The sequence below is a fragment of the Garra rufa genome, chromosome 1 (genome assembly GCF_049309525.1).
Source record: "Garra rufa chromosome 1, GarRuf1.0, whole genome shotgun sequence".
Lineage (NCBI taxonomy): Eukaryota > Metazoa > Chordata > Actinopteri > Cypriniformes > Cyprinidae > Garra > Garra rufa.
In genome coordinates, this window is record NC_133361.1 from 7,393,670 (window position 1) to 7,413,825 (window position 20,156).

General features: G+C 37.8%; 2 protein-coding genes across 2 annotated transcripts in view; both read right to left on the reverse strand.

The window, feature by feature from the left end:
• Positions 1–2,149: 2,149 nt before the first annotated feature.
• LOC141329609 (uncharacterized) lies at positions 2,150–8,356 on the reverse strand. The gene is made up of 6 exons (XM_073835477.1): positions 8,296–8,356; positions 5,978–6,310; positions 5,558–5,875; positions 5,380–5,428; positions 2,298–2,377; positions 2,150–2,205 (listed from the first exon to the last, which is right to left on the reverse strand). The coding sequence occupies exons 1-6, from the start codon at positions 8,354–8,356 to the stop codon at positions 2,150–2,152; spliced, it is 897 nt and encodes a 298-aa protein (XP_073691578.1).
• Positions 8,357–11,806: 3,450 nt separating this feature from the next.
• LOC141329545 (uncharacterized) overlaps positions 11,807–20,156 on the reverse strand; it is a 9,846-nt gene continuing 1,496 nt past the window's right edge. Inside the window, exon 2 of the mRNA XM_073835472.1 lies at positions 11,807–15,614. Coding sequence (XP_073691573.1) covers positions 14,459–15,400 — 942 coding nt within the window. The 5' untranslated portion in view covers positions 15,401–15,614 and the 3' untranslated portion in view covers positions 11,807–14,458. The remainder of the gene's footprint in view (positions 15,615–20,156) is intronic.

Consider the following 20,156-nt stretch of genomic DNA (forward strand, 5'->3'; position numbering starts at 1 on the left):
TCGACTTCCTTGTTGCCTTTTTTTCCTATTTCACTTAGAAATTATAAGAAATTATAGGCTATATATTAGTCCAAAACTTAAAATCTCAAAATTCATCCTTTGAAAGCCATTTCAAAATCAGACATTGAATTAACATGGAAAATGTACATCAAAATCATATTATAAAATGTTTTGGTTCATGAATTATACAAATTTGATAAAAGTTTGAATTCTTTTTTTTCTTTTTTCTTTTTTATTACGTCTCTGTTCAAAAATGGGAGTGACAGTTAAGTTGTTAATAAAAAGGTAACTTTTAATCAGAACAACTACAAAAAAATACCTAAGTAAAAGCGATAAATAATAAGATGGATCTCTCTCCTGCTGAATTACAAGTAGGGTATCTTTAAGGTTTTACCTGTATTACTACTTATACAATTCTGCTTATCGATCTTCTTCTTATAGGCTCTTTTTTAACGGAAAATAAACAAATAACTTTATATTCTGAAATGTAAAAATAAATAGCAGAGAAACAGCATGTATCAAATATTATAAGAAGTCGATATGAATCATCTATTTACAATTGCACCAGTATGAAGGCATTTTAGTGTTTAAGATTTATACTAAACATGTCATTTTAATACTAAAGAAAACTCTATACTGGTTTAATTAAGGTCTAGCAGTCATATTCAGGTAAATAAAAGACATTGCATTAATTAATCAGATGTAAAATAACACTGCATAGTCTTCACTGTATAAACTGATGGATTAATGGTCATTAAAGCTATAGTCATTACCATTAAAGGTTGTATCAGCGATTTCTAGCCTAAAACATAAAGTGTCAAATTCAGCTGACCTTTATTCACGATCCGCTCGCTGCCTGCCCCATAAATTGTCTGTGAAAAAACCGCGTCTCTCTGGTCAGCCTAGGGTCCGAGATATGCCAAAAAAACAATCGGCGCTATCAACAATAACCACAGATAAACAAACAGTGTTCCAACCAATCAGCGTCAGGGGGTTCGTGTTGTGGACTTTCCTACTGGTGCAGGAATGTGAGAGAGGCGGAGCGAAAGTCCACAACACCAAACCCCTGACGCTGATTGGTTGGAACAATGTTTGTTTTTGCTGTGGAAAGGTTGGTAGTGCCGATTGTTTTTTTGGCATATCTCGGACCCTAGGCTGACCAGAGAGACGCGGTTTTTTCGCAGACAATTTATGGAGCAGGCAGCGAGCGGATCGTGATGAAAGATAAGCTGAATTTTACACTTTATGTTTCAGGCTAGAAATCGCTGATACAACCTTTAAGGTGCACACCCAATTTTTTTTTCTTTTACAGCTTAATGTGCTTTTATTATCAAATGCACCCAACAGTTTAATAACAGCAGACTGTGTTTTTTTTTTTTTACGACAGACACCAATTTAGTTGATGTGGACTTACAGGGAAGAATAAACACAATGTGAAGGAAAGACAAAATCACTTTACCTCAAAGTTTCAGTTTTCACAATCTTTGGAAGCCAAACTCAAAATTAAAAATAAAGTTAGATTAATCGCACAGCCCTAAAGTACAGTTGCCCATCCCTACTGAAAGATCAGTTACAAAGCGACATGCCAGCATATCTTTTTTTTTTTTTTATCAGCTTTTTTGGAAGATACTAGATTTATCGTGGACATATGGGTCCCACCGAACTCACAGCACACTTTAGACTTCTTTTAAAAGTCAGTGGGTTCAGGGGAGGCGAAAAAAGGTGCATAATCCTGCTGTAACTTTACCAGCTGGTGTTGCTGTTGGACTGCAAGAAATGGACTTATTATTTCTCATTTCTGTCATACTGACCAACGACAACGACAACAAATGAACTTAAAACACATATGAATATGAAAATTAACAGACATGTTGCATCATCAGTAAAAATAGACTATCACAACATTTAAATAGTTTAATGAAATTATTAAACAAATCAAGGTTAGAAAATAGCCATGTATTAATATTATGATTTCTGGTAATAACCATTCAAGGTAATTAAAAGTACTTATGTTGATCTCTGTATTTATTATTACATTTAAAGCAGTATTTGGAGAAACTATACTTGAAAGCTGCATGCAAATATCCATAACACATTGAGATGAAGATAAATCTTGCTGTAATCTGGCCTGTTAATTGCAGAGAGTGTTTTATTCTAATACTGTATTCATCACAATTTCCTCTCTGTGCTGCGAGTCCTTCCTCCCTGCAAAATAATTGAACACAAAAGTATTTACTGAGCTCTCATGACTGAAGAGTTTGTTCCAGATCAATGTAAATCATCTCAAAAATGCTCACCAGCTCTTCTTGCACAGATGATCTGAAGAAGAATCACAGTAGGAGCAGCAAACACTGCAAACTCAACAATAATCACAATCACTGCAGGAAAATGAGAGAGAGGAAGAAGAGAAACTGTAAATGACTAAAGTCAAGACTATTAAACTATAAATGATGATGTACTGAAAATAATTTGCAGAATTATTATGTTTTCAATGGTGTAAAGTTATTCAAGGAAATTCATTCCAGTGGCTCTTGCAAAGCATTTTTAAGGCAGCTGTTCTTGCTCAATCAAACAGTTATAGTCACCACTAAGCTACTAACGTTTTTTTTTTTTTTTTTCTGTACATCTCCTTTGCAACAATTTGCATTGTGAAAAATGCTACACTATTATAGGAGCCCCAAATTGTGGCCTGAGAGAGAAGAAACCACTGTAGGCTGGATTTGAGGTTAGATTAATCATATTGTAGAAAACACAGTATTCATCTTAGCCTCTGCCAACAGTCTGGTAAGTAAAAAGAGCCTTGAGATGAATGTTTATAGGTTACAGACAACAGACTATACGTCTCATTGAGAAATCTGATTAAAGAGCTACTTTGCAGATTATATGTGTGGAGAAATAAACAGATTGTGATAGCCTGAAATAAGAAAGACTGCTGATGTGTGTCAGTGATGATGAACCTCGTGCAGGAGCTGCTGCTGGAGTTTGTCTCGATATCGTCTCAGAGTTTGAGCTGCTGACTGGAATCTGTGTTGATGAATCTGAACGTATTTCGTTACAAATTATGAAAAGTGCATGCTTTACAAAGTATTTTGTAACATATTTTGTTACATTACTTCAGTTTTTAATTTAATCTAAATACTTTGTAATACTTAAAGGAGTAGTTCACTTTCAGAACAAAAATGCACAGATAATGTAGTCACCCCCTTGTCATCCAAGACGTTCATGTCTTTCTTTCTTCAGTTGATAAGAAATTGTGTTTCTTGAAGAAAATATTTCAGGATTTCTCTCCAACTTCTATGGTGCCCCCAAGTTTGAACTTCCAAAATGCAGTTTAAATGCATCTTCAAAGGGCTCTAAATGATCCCAGCCGAGGAAGAAGGGTCTTATCTAGTGAAGCGATCAACCATTTTTCTTAACTCAAACTCTTGTCTTGTCTATGTCTGCAAGAACTCTTTCTGGTTCAAGACAGTTAGGATATGTTGAAAAACTCCCATCTCGTTTCTTCCCCAACTTTAAAATCACCCAACATCGCTGACCCAGTGTTTACAAAGTGAACATGGAAAGAAAATCAAATGCCCTTTACAAAAAAAAAAAAAAAGAAAGAAAGAAAAAAAAGTAAAAGAGCGATGTTGGATGATTTTGAAGCCGAAGACAAAAATGGAAGAGATGGGAGTTTTTCGACATACCCTAACTGTATTGATCCAGATTACACAGATGAAACAAGAGGTTGAGGAAGTTACTGATCGTTTCGCTAGATAAGACCCTTTTCCTCGGCTGGGATCGTTTAGCCTTTTAAAGCTGCATTTAAACTGCATTTTGGATGTTCAAACTCATGGACACCATTGAAGTCTACTATATGGAGAGAAATCCTGAAATGTTTTCCTCAAAAAACAATTTATTTACAAGTGAAAAAAGAAAGACATGAACATCTTGGATGGCAAAGCGGTGAATACATTACTTGTAAATCTGTAAAAAACTTTGATAGTTTTGCCTTGTTTTTATATTATTCTAAATAAAAATGGGTGGCATGAATGCATTTAAAACAGTTATACATGCTATGAGATTAATGTTTTAAATACACTGTTAAAAAAAAAAATAAAGGGAACACTTAAACAACACAATGTAACTCCAAGTCAATCACACTTCTGTGAAATCAAACTGCCCACTTAGGAAGCAACACTGATTGACAATCAATTTCACATGCTGTTGTGCAAATGGAATAAACAACAGGTGGAAATTATAGGCAATTAGCAAGACACCCCCAATAAAGGAGTGGTTCTGCAGGTGGCGACCACTTATCAGTTCCTATGCTTTCTGGCTCACTTTTGAATGCTGGCGGTGCTTTCACTCTAGTGGTAGCATGAGACGGCGTCTACAGCCCACACAAGTGGCTCAGGTAGTGCAGCTCATCCAGGATGGCACATCAATGCGAGCTGTGGCATGAAGGTTTGCTGTGTCTGTCAGCGTAGTGTCCAGAGCATGGAGACGCTACCAGGAGACAGGTCAGTACATCAGGAGATGTACATCAGGAGGCCGTAAGAGGGCAACAACCCAGCAGCAGGACCACTACCTCCGCCTTTGTGCAAGGAGGAACAGGAGGAGCACTGCCAGAGCCCTGCAAAATGACCTCCAGCAGGCCACAAACGTACATGTGTCTGCTCAAACGGTCAGAAACAGACTCCATGAGGGAGGTATGAGGGCTCGACGTCCACAGGTGGGGGTTGTGCTTACAGCCCAACACTGTGCAGGACGTTTGGCATTTGCCAGAGAACACCAAGATTGGCAAGATTCGTTACTGGCGCCCTGTGCTCTTCACAGATGAAAGCAGGTTCACACTGAGTCTGGAGACGCCGTGGAGAACGTTCTGCTGCCACACACACTCCTGAGCCTCATTTTGACTTGTTTTAAGGACATTACATCAAAGTTGGATCAGCCTGTAGTGTGTTTTCCCAGTTCAATTTTGAGTGTTGCACTCTAAAATCCAGACCTCCATGAGTTAATAAATTTGATTTTCATTGATAATTTTTGTGTGATTTTGTTGTCAGCACACTCATCTATGTAAAGAACAAGGTATTTAATAAGAATATGTCATTCATTCAGATCTAGGATGTTATTTTAGTGTTCCCTTTATTTATTTATTTTTGAGCACTGTATTTTAATTTTGTTAAATGTTTTTAAAAATGAAAGTAAAACCACCAATAGGTGGTGTCAAATCACTGTCTAAATGAAAGAGTCATGGAATCATTTGATTTGTTCAAAAGGATTGTGTTTGTTGAATAACATATTCAAGAGAGGATTCTGTAAAACTCACAACAGTGAAAGTTTTTTTTTTTTTTTTTGACTGTACCTCGTGTAAAAGTCACTACTGTCTTTAGAGTTGATTTTGTGGTGTGGACTGGAATCACTGCTGTTGCTGAATCAGCGTGAGCTGTGAAGATGAATGTCAGTTCAGGTTAATCATACTGTAGAATATGACCATTATATTTTAAATAATAAACAAGATAACACTATATAAGCAAATCTAACAGAGTCTGTTCATGACTGATTGTTTTCTCACCTGAAATCCTGACAGTGTATGTGACTGAGGTCTTGAGTTGATTTCTGTGAGTAACTGCACATCTCCACTCTCTGTTGTCATCTTCATTCAGGAGTGTTGTAGTCAGAGTGATGATACAGTGTCCTGGAGCTGATATCTGATATCTAGAGTCTGATATCGTCAGTTTAACACCAGCCTGATTCACCCAGAACAGATGATATCCCTTAGAAAGACCTGAATCATGACAAGAGACTCCAGTATCTGAATATGAATACAACTGACAGGAGAGAGACACAGAGCTGCCTGGACTGATCTCAGTCTGTGAGGATGATGAAGAGACTGAAACACAAAATAAAACACAAATCACTCACTTCTCAATCATCATGAAGTTTAAATGAAGAATTTGCCCTTTTTAAGTTGACCACATAATCATAAATTTACCACAAAGAACATGTAGATAAACATGAGCATCAGTTCCTTGTTGGTGGTGTTGTCCATTCACACTCGTCCAATGTTGGCAGGTGTAAAGTCCATAATCTCCTTTTGTGACGTTTCTGATGTTCAGAGAGCAGTCAGACCCCAGACTCAGTCTCTCATGACTCTCAATGTCTTCATTTAGTTTTCCTCCAGCAATCAGTTCAACTGCTGATGAATGTCTGAATCTTTCATAGTTCCATGTAGTTGATTTGCAGTCAGGAAGAGCATTATTACAGGGCAAATGGACATTTCCACCAGAACTAATGAACACATGAGCATCATCCACTCCACTGGTACCTGAAACACAATTTGTAAGGGAAACGGGTAGATTTAGCGCCAAGATAACTTATTATTATATTCATTCATAGGACATTTTGACAGAGTCACTGTCAAAAGAATCGGCCAGCGATTCATTGAACAGCCATAACTATCAACACTGCAATGGACATTAATTTCCAAAATATAGTGAAAACCAGTTACTAGCATGGTAACAAGAGTTTAAAGGAACACTCCACATTTTTTTGGAAATAGGCTCATTCTCCAACTCCCCCCGAGTTAATAAGCTGATTTTTACCGTTTTGAAAGCCATTCAGCCGTTCTCCTGTTCTGGCGATATCACTTTTAGCATAGCTTAGCATAGATCATTTAATCTTATGAGACCAATATAGCATCGTGTTCAAAAATAACCAATGAGTTTCCATATTTGTCCTATTTAAAACTTGACTCTTCTGTAGTTATATTGGTCTAAGACCGGCAGAAAATGTAAAGCTGCGATTTTGTAGGCCGACAAGATTAGGAACTACACTCCCATTCCGGTGTAATAGTCAAGGAAGTTTGTTGCCGTAATATGGACACAGGTGCTCCGTATTATTGCTGCGCCTGCCGCGTCCATATTACTGCACCAATCTTTCCATCGTTTATCGAAACTCGTTGGTCATTTTTGGACACAATGCTGTATTGGTCTCATAGAATTAAATGATCTATGCTTAGCTATTGCCAGAACAGGGGAACGGCTGAAAGGATTGGTAAAGCTCAACTTATTAACTCGGGGGGAGTTGGAGAATGAGCCTATTTCCAAAAAAAGGTGGAGTGTTCCTTTAAGACATTAACTTTAAGACAAAACACAAGATACTTCTCGTTGGCTAAAGCATGGATGCACAGTCTTGTGGGCTGGCTGAAGTTTGAGGCAGGCAAAGACAAAGTAAGACACAGGTTTGCTTTGCGGCTCTCAATGGAAAAGTCTCATGAGCTTTTAAATGTGACTGTAACACACATACCTAATGGTGTCTTGACCAATTAGACTGGTTTTAGCTTGGGGTCTAATTATGTTATCCTTTAGTCACACAATAGTGAGTTTTCCTGCTCTTGCAGAGTATAATTTAAACATTTCTTACATGATTTCTTACATACTAAACGCACAAATCACATTACATGAAGCCATTTTGTAAATTTCCTACCGTATATCAAAACTTAATTGGTAATATGCATTGCAAAGAACTCTATTTGGACAACTTTAAAAATTATTTTCTCAATATTTCGATTTTTTGTGTTTTGCACCCTCAGATTACAGATTTTCAAATAGTTGTATCTCATCCAAATGTTGACCTATCCTAACACCAATCAGTGGGAAGCTTGTATGATGTATACATCTCAATTTCCAAATTTGTACCCTTATGACTGGTTTTATGGTCATCCATGCCCTTCTTTGGGGCCTCTTGTTCAATTCTATTGCTTGTTAAGTTTCAGCACATTTCTGATCACATTATCATTGCCAGATTCATTCTAACATGCTACAGTTATGCTCTATATTAATAGATGATTCTCAATAAACAAACTCCTGTGACAGCAGTGTCAGATGTCAGTGCATTTACAAATGTGACTCTGAGATCAGAACATGAATTTCAGGAAGAATAAAGCACATTTAAACTAACTCATTCCCAGACTTAGTGCCATTTCAGGTCTAGCAAAACATTTGTATGTTTGTATTATTATATTTCGTCACCTTAGAATTATAAGGTTCTATCTGCATTCTGAGCACTTTCGAGATATTGAGCTTCAAAGTTTTTTGCATTCCATAGACTTCTGTAGATAGAACCATTTTTGTTTTCTAAAAAAAGGCCCAAAATGTACACAGCTTACAAAAGAAACCTCAAATAATGTAAATAAGTTGTCACAGAATAAGAATATGTGAATAACTCAATTTTGACAAAATTGTCAGATAGAACCTTATGATTCTAAGGCGACGATTTAACTCTTTAAAGAGCATGTAAAAATAAGTTTACCTGTGAGAAGTGAAAAGAGAAAGATCAGTCCCAGCAGACACAAATTACACTCATCAGCCATTTTCTCTTTCTGTCAGTCTTTCCAGATTCTCAGCAGCTTTTACAGTTGAGATATCAAAACCAAAGCAGAAATCGACTTGCAAAAAGAAGGAAGAGAAACTACCAACATAATTTATTCCCATCAGTCTAATTTGGGTTCAGAGATGATCGTGGCTCTATTGTGGTCAAACTAACTGAGTTCTCACAAGTTTCCAAAACCTCAACAGTGAGATCACAGCTCTTAATAAAACACCACAGTAAACATGTAATGTCACATCTAGTGCAAAACCATACCACCTTGAGCCACCATGCTTGATTAAAACTAGACAAAAGGTTCCACAAAGAATTGAATACTATACACATGTAACCCCTCACACCCGGGTCCTACTCGCACCGCACCTGCCGGGTCTCCGGCACGGGAGGCGGTTGCACTAACAAGGAGGCTAAAGGCTACAACCTCTAGCATCAGTGGCTAGTGCGTCTCTTGAGATCGGGGAGTGAGGTTTACCTGCACAGCACCTACTAGCTGGCCTCCGTTACACTCACCCCCTAAACCTCACTCCCATCCGGGTCACGGCACCAATGTAACCCCTCACACCCAGGTCCTACTTGCACCCGCTCCGAGCTGGTCTCGAACCCGGGTCTCCGGCACGGGAGGCGGACGCCCTACCAAGGAGGCTAAAGGCTGCAACCTCTAGCGTCAGTCGCTAGTGCGTCTCTTGAGATCGGGGAGTGAGGTTTACCTGCACAGCACCTACTAGCTGGCCTCCGTTACACACAGACTAACAAAGAGAAAAAAAAAAGCTGTCTTGGAAAAACACAATCTTGCATATATTGCCTTAAATCAGTCGGTCCTGGAGGGCTGGTCTAGTGCCAGCTCAAATGTGCACTCTCATGTTTATTCTACTAACTGCAAGGGCCATTTTAAATTTTATGAAAAAAGTCAGGTCTGATTTCCATCAAATTTGATAATGTAAATGGCATGATCACAAGTGAATACTCACCCAGGGGTGTATTTCCCGTACAACGATGTAACTCGCTGGTTAACTTCTATAGTATGATGCATTGTTGTGGAAACAAACTAGCTAGTTACGACGGTTTCCCCAACAGGGTCGCAACTCCATTGTTTGAACCACATTATTTCAACAACATAGGGCCGTTGTTAATAACATCACAAGTAACAACTTCTGCTATTTAACTGATTAGGGATCTTAAAAATGCAGCTATATTGAACATGGCACCTAATGACTAATTTACTATTTTTTGGTCCCTGTCATTTTTCCTTACTTGATGTTTGATTCATCGCGGGTTCCCTCTTACGTCATACTCCGGGGTTCCCTTGCACACATGCACACTTCAAAAACGGCACTTTAAAGGATGCACAAAAATACATACAGTGCGTGCAGAATTATTAGGCAAGTTGATATTCTGGGCACATTTGACTAATTCCAAACCACATCAATCTTAATAACTACTATTAATTTTGTATTTAATTATTTAGAAGTGATATATAATTGTCCATGAAGGCTGGAAGTGAAAAACCCCTTATTTTCAAGTGTGCAGAATTATTAGGCACATTTCCTTTTACAGATAAAATGAGCTAAAAAAAAGAGAGATTTACCTCAGACTGAAAAGTGAAAAACAATTAAATGTCCATGAGAAGGATGCAATACTAATACTGGAATTTGCAAAGTTAAGGCATGACCACCGGACAGAAAAACACTCGTTGCATCTGCATTGTCAGAAAAAAACAGAGCATGTTAATTGCAAAAAAAGTAAGAATTAATGTTAAGAATTAGATATGAAACCATCAGGAACCATTTAGTCTCCAGTGCCACTGTTTTCCAGAACTGCAACCTACCTTGAGTCTCCAGAAGTGCAATGTGTCAGGTTCTCAGAGACTTTGCTTGGGCAAAAAATCCTAAAAAATGACTCTCAAATAAAAATAATAATATTCTGAAGTGTTGCGAAATACAAGGAGAATTTTTTTTTTTTTTTTTTTTGTATAGGCTTTATAGACAGATGAATTGATAGTGGCTCTTGAAGGACCAACACCACATCCTCTTGTAGCACTCTTTCAAAAATATATTTTCCAGAATCTGACAGTAAGTTTAGAGAGTTTATTTTGGTCCATCTCTGCAAGACAGACATTTCAGGATAGGAGATGGACTAAAACTGAAGTCCCAAAACTTCTGGAGGATAATCTTGAAAGAGTGCTACAAGAGGATGTGGTGCTGGTCCTTCAAGAGCCACTCTCAACTCATCTGTCTATGAAGCCTTTAAAAAAAAACATCCAGTTAAATCAGATTCTGACCAGACATTCAGTGGTGTCTAGTGCTCACAAGCAGCTACTAGAGTGCTGACTGTAATACAGATCACTCTCTGGTCAGCAGTAGATTAAGCTGCTACTAAGGAGACTGCATCACACCAAATAAAAGAGGTAGGCCATAGACTAACACCATCAAGACACACAACCAGGAGTGGACAAGTTTGCATGAGTGCTAAAACCTGCCTTGGTCAACAAAATAGACAACTTGCCAATGTGCCAATGATTATTGCCTACAGTTTTGCTCCCAGATACAGTGTGCCAGAGATTCTGGAAACATCAAGAGGATAAATGACAGCATATAGCAGAGTTTGGGCCCTATACAAAAGAAGACTGCAGTCAATTACAGGGAATAACACTGGGCTAAGCAGATTAAGGTGAAACACTAGCCTGAGTTATATGTCCAGGAAAATATGGTTCCAAGAGGAAGCCCTGGATTCCCTTGAGTGTCTGCTTGTGCTGGCTGAGCTGGATAAGGAAACCCACCCTAGAGGAGAGGAAGGAAAGGACACGGCATGTGGCCAAGTATGGTGACCCATACTCGGAATTTGTGCTCTGCATTTAATCCAAGTGCACACGCACATTAGTGAACACACACCCAGAGCAGTGGGCAGCCATATTGCTATTGCTGTGGTGCCCGGGGACCAGTTGGGGGTTCGGTGCCTTGCTCAAGGGACTCACCTCAGTCATGGTATTGAGGGTGGAGAGGGCGTTGTACATTTACTCCCCCCACCTACTCGCAACCTTCGGGTTACAAGTCTGACTCTCTAACCATTAGGCCACGGCTGCCCCCTGAATGCCCTTGCCTCTGGTAAGGCACCCAGCAAGGATGGCATTTCCTGCAGAAATCCTGAAGTCCGTTGAAAGGAAGATGCTGTGCCACAGCCAAGTACTGTCACAATCTTTAAGAACAAGGACATCAGAAGGTTTGTAATAAATATTGCACATATATCTCCTAAGCATATGGGAAAGTGTTTACTTGAGTTGTCCTTAAGCATTTTCAGGTTCTTGCTGAGACAGTTTAGCTAGAGTCACAGTGTTTTTTTTAAATTTTATAATTAAGGATATTAAACAGACCTAGGCATTTGAAAAGACAAGTGAAATGTGTCTAATAATTCCAAAAAGAAAAAGAAGCATTGGACAATCAAAATATTCGAGACATTTATTAGGAATACCATTTTCTTAACAATTAAGATGCTGCTTGTGTTTATCCAGTCTAATCGAAGTGTGCGTCTCCCCTCCGAATTTCAACAAACATCCCATCCCCCGTTCAGAAAATACATAAAACTGACATTACTGAGCTATATGCGTTTAAAAGTAGCCTATAAAAATGGTACAATGGCATTGCTCGGTTCAATGTGATGGGAAATCGGGCATTCAGCATTTATTCAACAGTTAATAACGCTCAACATTCAAAGGTAAATATTATTCAGCCAATAAAGTGTAGGTCTATGTATTTCATAGAAAATTGTGTCTAGTACTATATAAATTACAAAGGTTTAATTGGCATCTTTATTTCAAACGACCCGACCGACTGCGACCCGAATATCATTAAAAATATTTTTGGATGACTCGTAACCGCGGGTGACCGCAGGCACCCGCTCATTTTGGATCAACCCGCGCATCACTGCAAAGCGTTACTCGTTGTAAAGGCATTTTTACTAGTAACAATTCAATTCAAGAATGAACGTTTTCACAAGTGAAAACTAAATTGTGGATATCAAGAAGTCATATCCAGATATGGAATAAAAGTCAAATGGCTTGCCATAGAGCTCTGTAATAGAATTAAAGATCTCTTTAATTCAGTTCTTACTAGTAACAATTGAATTAGAGAGCTCTCTAACTGGAATTCTTACTAGTACAAATTTATAGAGCTCTCTAATTGTAATTCTTACTAGTAATACCCCAACTGTAGAGTTCTGTAATTAAAAATGAATGGAAGGCAGTGGAGACATGAGACAACTGATTTAGAGAGCTCTCTAAATGGAATTGTTACTAGTAAAAATTCAAGTGTAGAGCGCTTTGAATGATATTATTACTAGTAAAAATTCTGTTGTAGAGCTCTGTAAATACAAATATAGTGGATGTTAATGTGACTAGTAAAAATTAATTTGTAGAGTTCTCTAAATGGAATTGTTACTAGTAAAAATTCAAGTGTAGAGCGCTCTGAATGATATTATTACTAGTAAAAAAATCTGTTGTAGATCTTTGTAAATAAAAATATAGTGGATGTTAATGTGACTAGTAAAAATTAATTTTAGAGCTCTCTAAATGGAATTGTTACTAGTAAAAATTCAAGTGTAGAGCGCTCTGAATGATATTATTACTAGTAAAATTCTGTTGTAGAGCTCTGTAAACAAAAATATAGTGGATGTTAATGTGACTAGTAAAAATTAATTTGTAGAGCTCTCTAATTGGAATTGTTACTAGTAAAAATTCAAATGTAGAGCGCTCTGAATGATATTATTACTAGTAAAAATGTTGTTGTAGAGCTCTGTAAATAAAAATATAGTGGATGTTAATGTGACTAGTAAAAATTAATTTGTAGAGCTCTCTAAATGGAATTGTTACTAGTAAAAATTCAAGTGTAGAGCGCTCTGAATGATATTATTACTAGTAAAAATTATGTTGTAGAGCTCTGTAAACAAAAATATAGTGGATGTTAATGTGACTAGTAAAAAATAATTTGTAGAGCTCCCTAAATGGAATTGTTACTAGTAAAAATTCAAATGTAGAGCGCTCTGAATGATATCATTACTAGTAAAAATTATGTTGTAGAGCTCTGTAAATAAAAATATAGTGGATGTTAACGTGACTAGTAAAAATTAATTTGTAGAGCTCTCTAAATGGAATTGTTACTAGTAAAAATTCAAGTGTAGAGCGCCCTGAATGATATTATTAGTAGTAAAAATTTTGTTGTAGAGCTCTGTAAACAAAAATATAGTGGACGTTAATGTGACTAGTAAAAATTTATTTGTAGAGCTCTCTAAATGGAATTGTTACTAGTAAAAATTCAAGTGTAGAGCGCTCTGAATGATATTATTACTAGTAAAAATTCTGTTGTAGAGCTCTGTAAATAAAAATATAGTGGATGTTCATGTGACTAGTAAAAATTTATTTGTAGAGCTCTCTAAATGGAATTGTTACTAGTAAAAATTCAAGTGTAGAGCGCTCTGAATGATATTATTACTAGTAAAAATTCTGTTGTAGAGCTCTGTAAATAAAAATATAGTGGATGTTAATGTGACTAGTAAAAAATAATTTGTAGAGCTCTCTAAATGGAATTGTTACTAGTAAAAATTCAAGTGTAGAGCGCTCTGAATGATATTATTACTAGTAAAAATTCTGTTGTAGAGCTCTGTAAATAAAAATATAGTGGATGTTAACGTGACTAGTAAAAAATCATTTGTAGAGCTCTCTAAATGGAATTGTTACTAGTAAAAATTCAAGTGTAGAGCGCCCTGAATGATATTATTACTAGTAAAAATTTTGTTGTAGAGCTCTGTAAACAAAAATATAGTGGATGTTAATGTGACTAGTAAAAATTAATTTGTAGAGCTCTCTAATTGGAATTGTTACTAGTAAAAATGCAATTACGACGAGTAACGCTTAGTATATTTTAGGCTAAAACGGCTTGCCGTACACATGCACGTGAAGCTGTGTTTAAACACTGACTAAAACTCTCTCCACACTCAGAGCAGCTGAAAGTTTTTATTTCTGTATGATTCTCATGTGATTCCAAAGGCTTCCTTTATGGCTGAAAGCGTTTCCACACGGAGAACAGGTGAAATGCTTTTCTTAGGAGTGAATAAGCACGTGTTCATTAAGTTGCTTTTTTTCTGTGAAACTCTTTCCACACTGAGGGCAGGTAAAAGGCTTTGTTCCAGCATGCCTTAGCATGTGCCTCTTTAGGCTACCTCTACATGATAAAGACTTGCCACACTGGGAGCAGGTGGAATTCACGTCTGCGTTGTGAATAAGCACATGTTCATTCAGTTGCTTTTTTTGTGTGTAACACTTTCCACACTGAGAGCAGCTGAAAGACTTTATTCCAGCATGAACTAACATGTGACTATTCAGGCTTCCTCTACGCGAAAAAGACTTTCCGCACTGGGAACAGCTGAAAGGCTTTTCCGAAGCGTGAGTTACCAGATGATCCCTAAGGTTTCCTTTATAGGTGAAACTCTTCCCACACTGAGAGCAGACGAAAGGCTTTATTCCAGCATGAAGATACATGTGACTCCTCAGGGTTGCCTTACATGTAAAAGTCTTTCCACACTGAGGACAAGCCAATTGCTTTTCTGGAGTGTGAATGATCATATGCTCATTAAGAGTTCTTTTCTGCCTATAACTCTTTCCACACTGAGAGCAGCTGTAAGGTTTTATTTCAGTATGAATTTCCATGTGATTTCGGAGGCTTCCTCTATGGCGGAAAGTGTTTCCACACTGCGAGCAGGTGAAAGGCTTTTCTCCTGTATGAATTAACATGTGATTCTTAAGGCTTACTACATGTGTGAAAGTGTTTCCACACTGAGAGCAGCTGAAAGGCTTTTCCGAAGCGTGAGTTACCAAATGATCCCTAAGGTTTCCTTTATAGGTGAAACTCTTTCCACACTGAGAGCAGCTGTAAGGTTTTATTCCAGTATGGATTTTCATGTGATTCCGAAGGCTTCCTTTATGGCGGAAAGTGTTTCCACACTGAGAGCACTTGAAAGGCTTTTCTCCCGTATGAATGAGCATGTGATTCTTAAGGCTTACTATATGTGAGAAAGTATTTCCACACTGAGAGCACCTGTAGGGCCTTTTTACTTCTCGTCTTCGAATGCTGCTTTTTGAGCAACTGTTTGGGAGCAACTCTCTGATATCTCTCCAGTGGTGACATCTTGAGCTTTTTGATCCTGATTCTCCTCTTCCAATTTAATATCTTGTCTTTCCTCTTTCACTGTCATCAGGCCTAAAATGAAAACATTTAAGAGATGAAAATCAATTGGGACATTTGGAAAACAAAAAAGAAACTTTTTCTTTGCCTTTTATTTTAAGTTACACATACGGAAGACAACACTGTCAAACCTATCCATGTTCACACAGATCCATGAAAACTAAAAACACTGTATTATGCTGACAAACCAGTAGATGGCGATGTCACTTTGTAAAAAAAAAAAAAAAAAAAAAAAAAAAACATTGTGCGCCTATAGACTGAACATGTAAAAAAAACATGACAATGACTCCACAGTTTCCACAAATTTGTGTTTTTGTAGCTTGAAAAAGTAAATCTTATGATCATTAACGAGGCATTTAAACGACACCATTTTCAACTAAAACCAGAAAACGTATGCACTTTGGCCATGCATTTACACATTTTTGGAAATATTTCACCCTAAAATGAAAATTCTGTCATTATTTACTCACCCTCAAGTTGTTTCAAACCTGTGCAAATTTCTTTCACACAATTTCTGCTGAACAAAAAAAATAAATGTTTGTATCCAATTGGTTTCCGGGCAGCATTTACTTCCACAGATTTTTTTTTTTTTTCCTACTATGGAATTCAATGGTGACCAAAACAAAGAAATTTATTCAGGTTGGGAGTTAATGATGACAGAAATTATTATTATTATTTTTTTTTGGTGAATTATCCCTTTAAAGTTTTGAAAATGGGGTTTAAAGTGGATGTTATTGAAAAGATTAGTACAAAAAACACAATTTTGTGAAAGCGGTATATACATGTGTATTAAAGCGATGGTTCGGAGTAGATTTGACTTCATTGCTATGCACTCCGAAGCCCATCTAAATGCCCCATCCGAAGTTTTGTTTACCTTAGTAGAACATTGACGGAGATAGCCGAGCTTGACGAATGGCTTGCTACTGCCGTACATGGTACATGTGATGTATCTCGTAAATTGCACCACTAAACGTGGTAATCTTACCAAACTTCTACAGTAGTGTAAATAGGGTATGTACTCACAAAACGCTGCATTGGAAAATGTGTAAGTCCACCATGAGTGTATTAAAAACAACTGTTACCCGATCCCTACTAGTCTCAAAAATCCTAAATGGCGACACGTCGACGTCACTTCCCTGGTTTGGGAAAAGCACGTAAAAGTCCACCTACTACATCTGTGTGCATGTCAAATTCCTGTCAGAAAGCGATGCATCTAACGACGAATGCAATGATATTTTGTTGATAAAACAATTTCACAAAAAAACTGATTATGTGAAACTAAGTTGTTAATACATCAGGATTTTTTTTTTTTTGATATTCTAAACCAGGTGATGTCGCGAGACACCGCCCACATCACAAGTTCACATGCACACAGACGTAGTAGGTGGACTTTTACGTGCTTCTCCCAAACCAGGGAAGTGACGTCGACGTGTCGCCATTTAGGATTTTTGAGACTAGTAGGGATCGGGTAAAAGTTGTTTTTAATACACTCATGGTGGACTTACAAATTTTCCAATGCAGCGTTTTGTGAGTACATACCCTGTTTGCACTACTGTAGAAGTTTGGTAAGATTATGTGCACGTTTAGTGGTGCAATTTACGAGATACATCACATGTACCATGTACGGCAGTAGCAAGCCATTCGACAAGCTTGAATATCTCCATCAATGTTCTACTAAAGCCGGGCATACACTGTACGATTTTTGACCCTTTTTGCCACGATTTTTCACTCGTGCGAGAATTTCTTGGATCGGGCCGATTTTCAGCTGACTCGTGCGTCTCACATCGTGTAGTATACACAGGGTAACGAGAAGCGATTACCCTCTCACGATCGACAATCGTATGGTCGGATGAAAATCAAACTGGTTTGAAATTCTGGTCGGCCCTCGTGAGTGTATCGCACCGTTGAAGCAATGCTACGAGCGTCTACGACCTGATTACCCCAAAACTCTGGCACTGCGCCTGTGCAAACACGAAAGTGAAAGTGAAGGAAGTAGTGATGGGAAGTTCGGATCATTTTACCGACTCGGACCTTTGAGTCTCGTTCAGCAAAATGAACGAATCTTTTTTCGAGTAATTTCGTTCATTTTAACAATAAATATAATTCAAATGTTAGCCTTTAACCTCCCTAACACATCTACTGCTGACACAAACGTTAATCACACTTCAAACAAAACAAAACAAAACAAAACAAAACAAAACTATAATGCTATAAGAAACAGAAAATATTAAATCATTGTTTGCCTGGGTCTTTAGTCTAGAGCCCTGCATTTGAGTCCGAGCCCGTCGGGGCCCGAATTTTTTTTTTTTTTGCCCCTAGGGCCGGGCTTCGGGCCAATTTTCACGTCATAACTTGCACATATATCGGGCGTGATTTCATGATTTCATGCGTGCGTCCCCGGAAGCGCCAGTGATTTCTCGCGCATAGCAGAGTATGAGCGGAGCGCGGAGTGGAGCGGTGTGATTTTGAATGGAGGAAGGAGCGGATTTTTTTAAAAGTCGGAGCGTCATGGTTTTCACTCTCTTCAAGAGCGCTCCACCACCGCTGTTTAGCTTGATAGAGATGGATCACTCAAATCAGAAATAATGTGATCTGTAGGTAAAATAACTGACGAAAACGTATTATTTTCATTACAAACTTTGCACTGGATAAAGCAGCAATACTCTTTTAATGCTGACAATTATTAGCTGTGGTCGGAACAAATATTGCACACTATGTTTGAAACTCTCCTGTTATTTTATTTTATTATATTTTATGAACAGGACTGTTACATTTCAAACATACTTAATTTGTTTGTTTTTTTTTGTTTTTGTTTTTTGACGCGGAGCGGTGTTTCTGACATCAGTGAGAGAGGAGTGGAGCTGGATTATTAAATGCAAGGAGTGCGGGGGAAATTGTTGCCGCTCCACTGTGCTCACATACCGCAGAGAGATTTTCAGCCACGTGGTAAAGTTGTGTTTTTTAAGTTTTCTATATTATTATTTATTCTTTATATATTTGTTCAATATTCGTTTACTTTACCACTGCGACTTTGTATGTTCCGGTTTTGCGCAGCAGAACTGCCTGCCCTGTTTGAAATGCCTTTGTTCTGAGATGGTGATAATAAACTTTAAATCTAACATTTTGCTATATTGATGTTTGTTTTATATCTGTGAATTGCATTGTAGACTAGTCAAGTGTTGATTTGATATATGGTTAAATTGAGTAAACACACTGTGGACCACATACCGCTTGGATATCGATGTCACTTAAAAAACTAACTTACATTTAAAAAACAAACAAACAAACAAACAAAAAACTCCAAACTTTTCTCTAAATTGTTCTGATAAAAAAACCGAAACGAAAAAACATAAACTTTCTATTAAATACGAAATCTGGTCTATTTTAATGGCTGTAACAGTATAAGCTGTTTGGCGGAAAAAAAAGACGGGCTTCGGGTCGGACTCGGGCCAAAATTTTTGATAAGCTGTCGGACACGGGCCGGGCTACAGCCTGTGCGTCTCGGACCAGGGCCGGGCTAGGGCTTAGATTTAAGTCTATGTCTACTTTAGTCTATGGTTCGCTCACCTCGCCTAACGACTCTAAAAACAGGTGAACTAATTCCAGTAATAGGATGTTGCGCATGCGCGACTGAACGAATCACTCCCCGAGACGACTCGTTTGTCCCGAGTCACATTAAAGATTCGTTCAAAATGAGCGAATCGTTCAAGAACGACCCATCACTAGAAGGAAGCAACATGTTCTGTTATTTCAAAAGTTCAATAAAAAAAATAATAATAAAAAAAGAACATTCTTCAGATACAAATAACATCATAAAAAAAAAAGATAAAAAAAGTCCATGCGCTTACACGAACTCACGGAAAGGCACGAGATCAAGCGCTTTTTGCTCTGGTGACCCTCATCATTCCTTGTCAGCATCCTACTACCGTGTTTTTGTTGTTCTTCTTCTTCTGTTTCAAGTCCGACGTGCGATATTGGACGCACAGTGTGAGCGGTAAGATCGCATAAGAGCATCGGGTCGTACAGTGTGAGAACATAAATCGTGAGCTGCGAACTTTTACACCCTGCGATTCTGTCGTGCAGTTTGAGCTAGAGCCAAGAGCAACGATTGATAATATCGCACAGTGTATCCCAGGCTTAAGGTAAACAAAACTTTGGATGGGGTATTTAGATGGGCTTCGGAGTGCATAGCAATGTAGTCAAATCTACTCCGAACCATCACTTTAACTGTTAACAGTCAGTGTTTCTCAACCCCAGTCCTGGGAACATTGCTGTAAGTATCAGAACGTGACCAATCACCAATGACAATAGAAATGTTTGTTTTTTTGTACCAGTGTAATATAATGCAAAGTACAGTGTCACAAATTTACATTAATTGTTTTAAGGCAGAAAACAGAATGAAAGCAGGTAACATTTCATTCACAAAATGTTTGATATTACACTAATGTAAAAACAAAGTAAACCTGATGTGTCTCACACGCTCTGAGTTCAACACTTTCTTGGTTCCAAAAAAAGCAATGAGCTAAAAACGCCTTTACGTAAGGGATAATGTACAGG

Coding starts and splice junctions, on each gene's coding strand:
- LOC141329609 (XM_073835477.1), bottom strand. CDS start 8,356: ATGGCTGATGAGTGTAATTTGTGTCTGCTGGGACTGATCTTTCTCTTT. Junction 5,429..5,557: donor ATACACTGTCAGGATTTCAG/GTGAGAAAACAA, acceptor TCATCTTCACAG/CTCACGCTGATTCAGCAACA. Junction 2,378..5,379: donor CCAGTCCACACCACAAAATC/AACTCTAAAGAC, acceptor TTTTCCTGCAGT/GATTGTGATTATTGTTGAGT.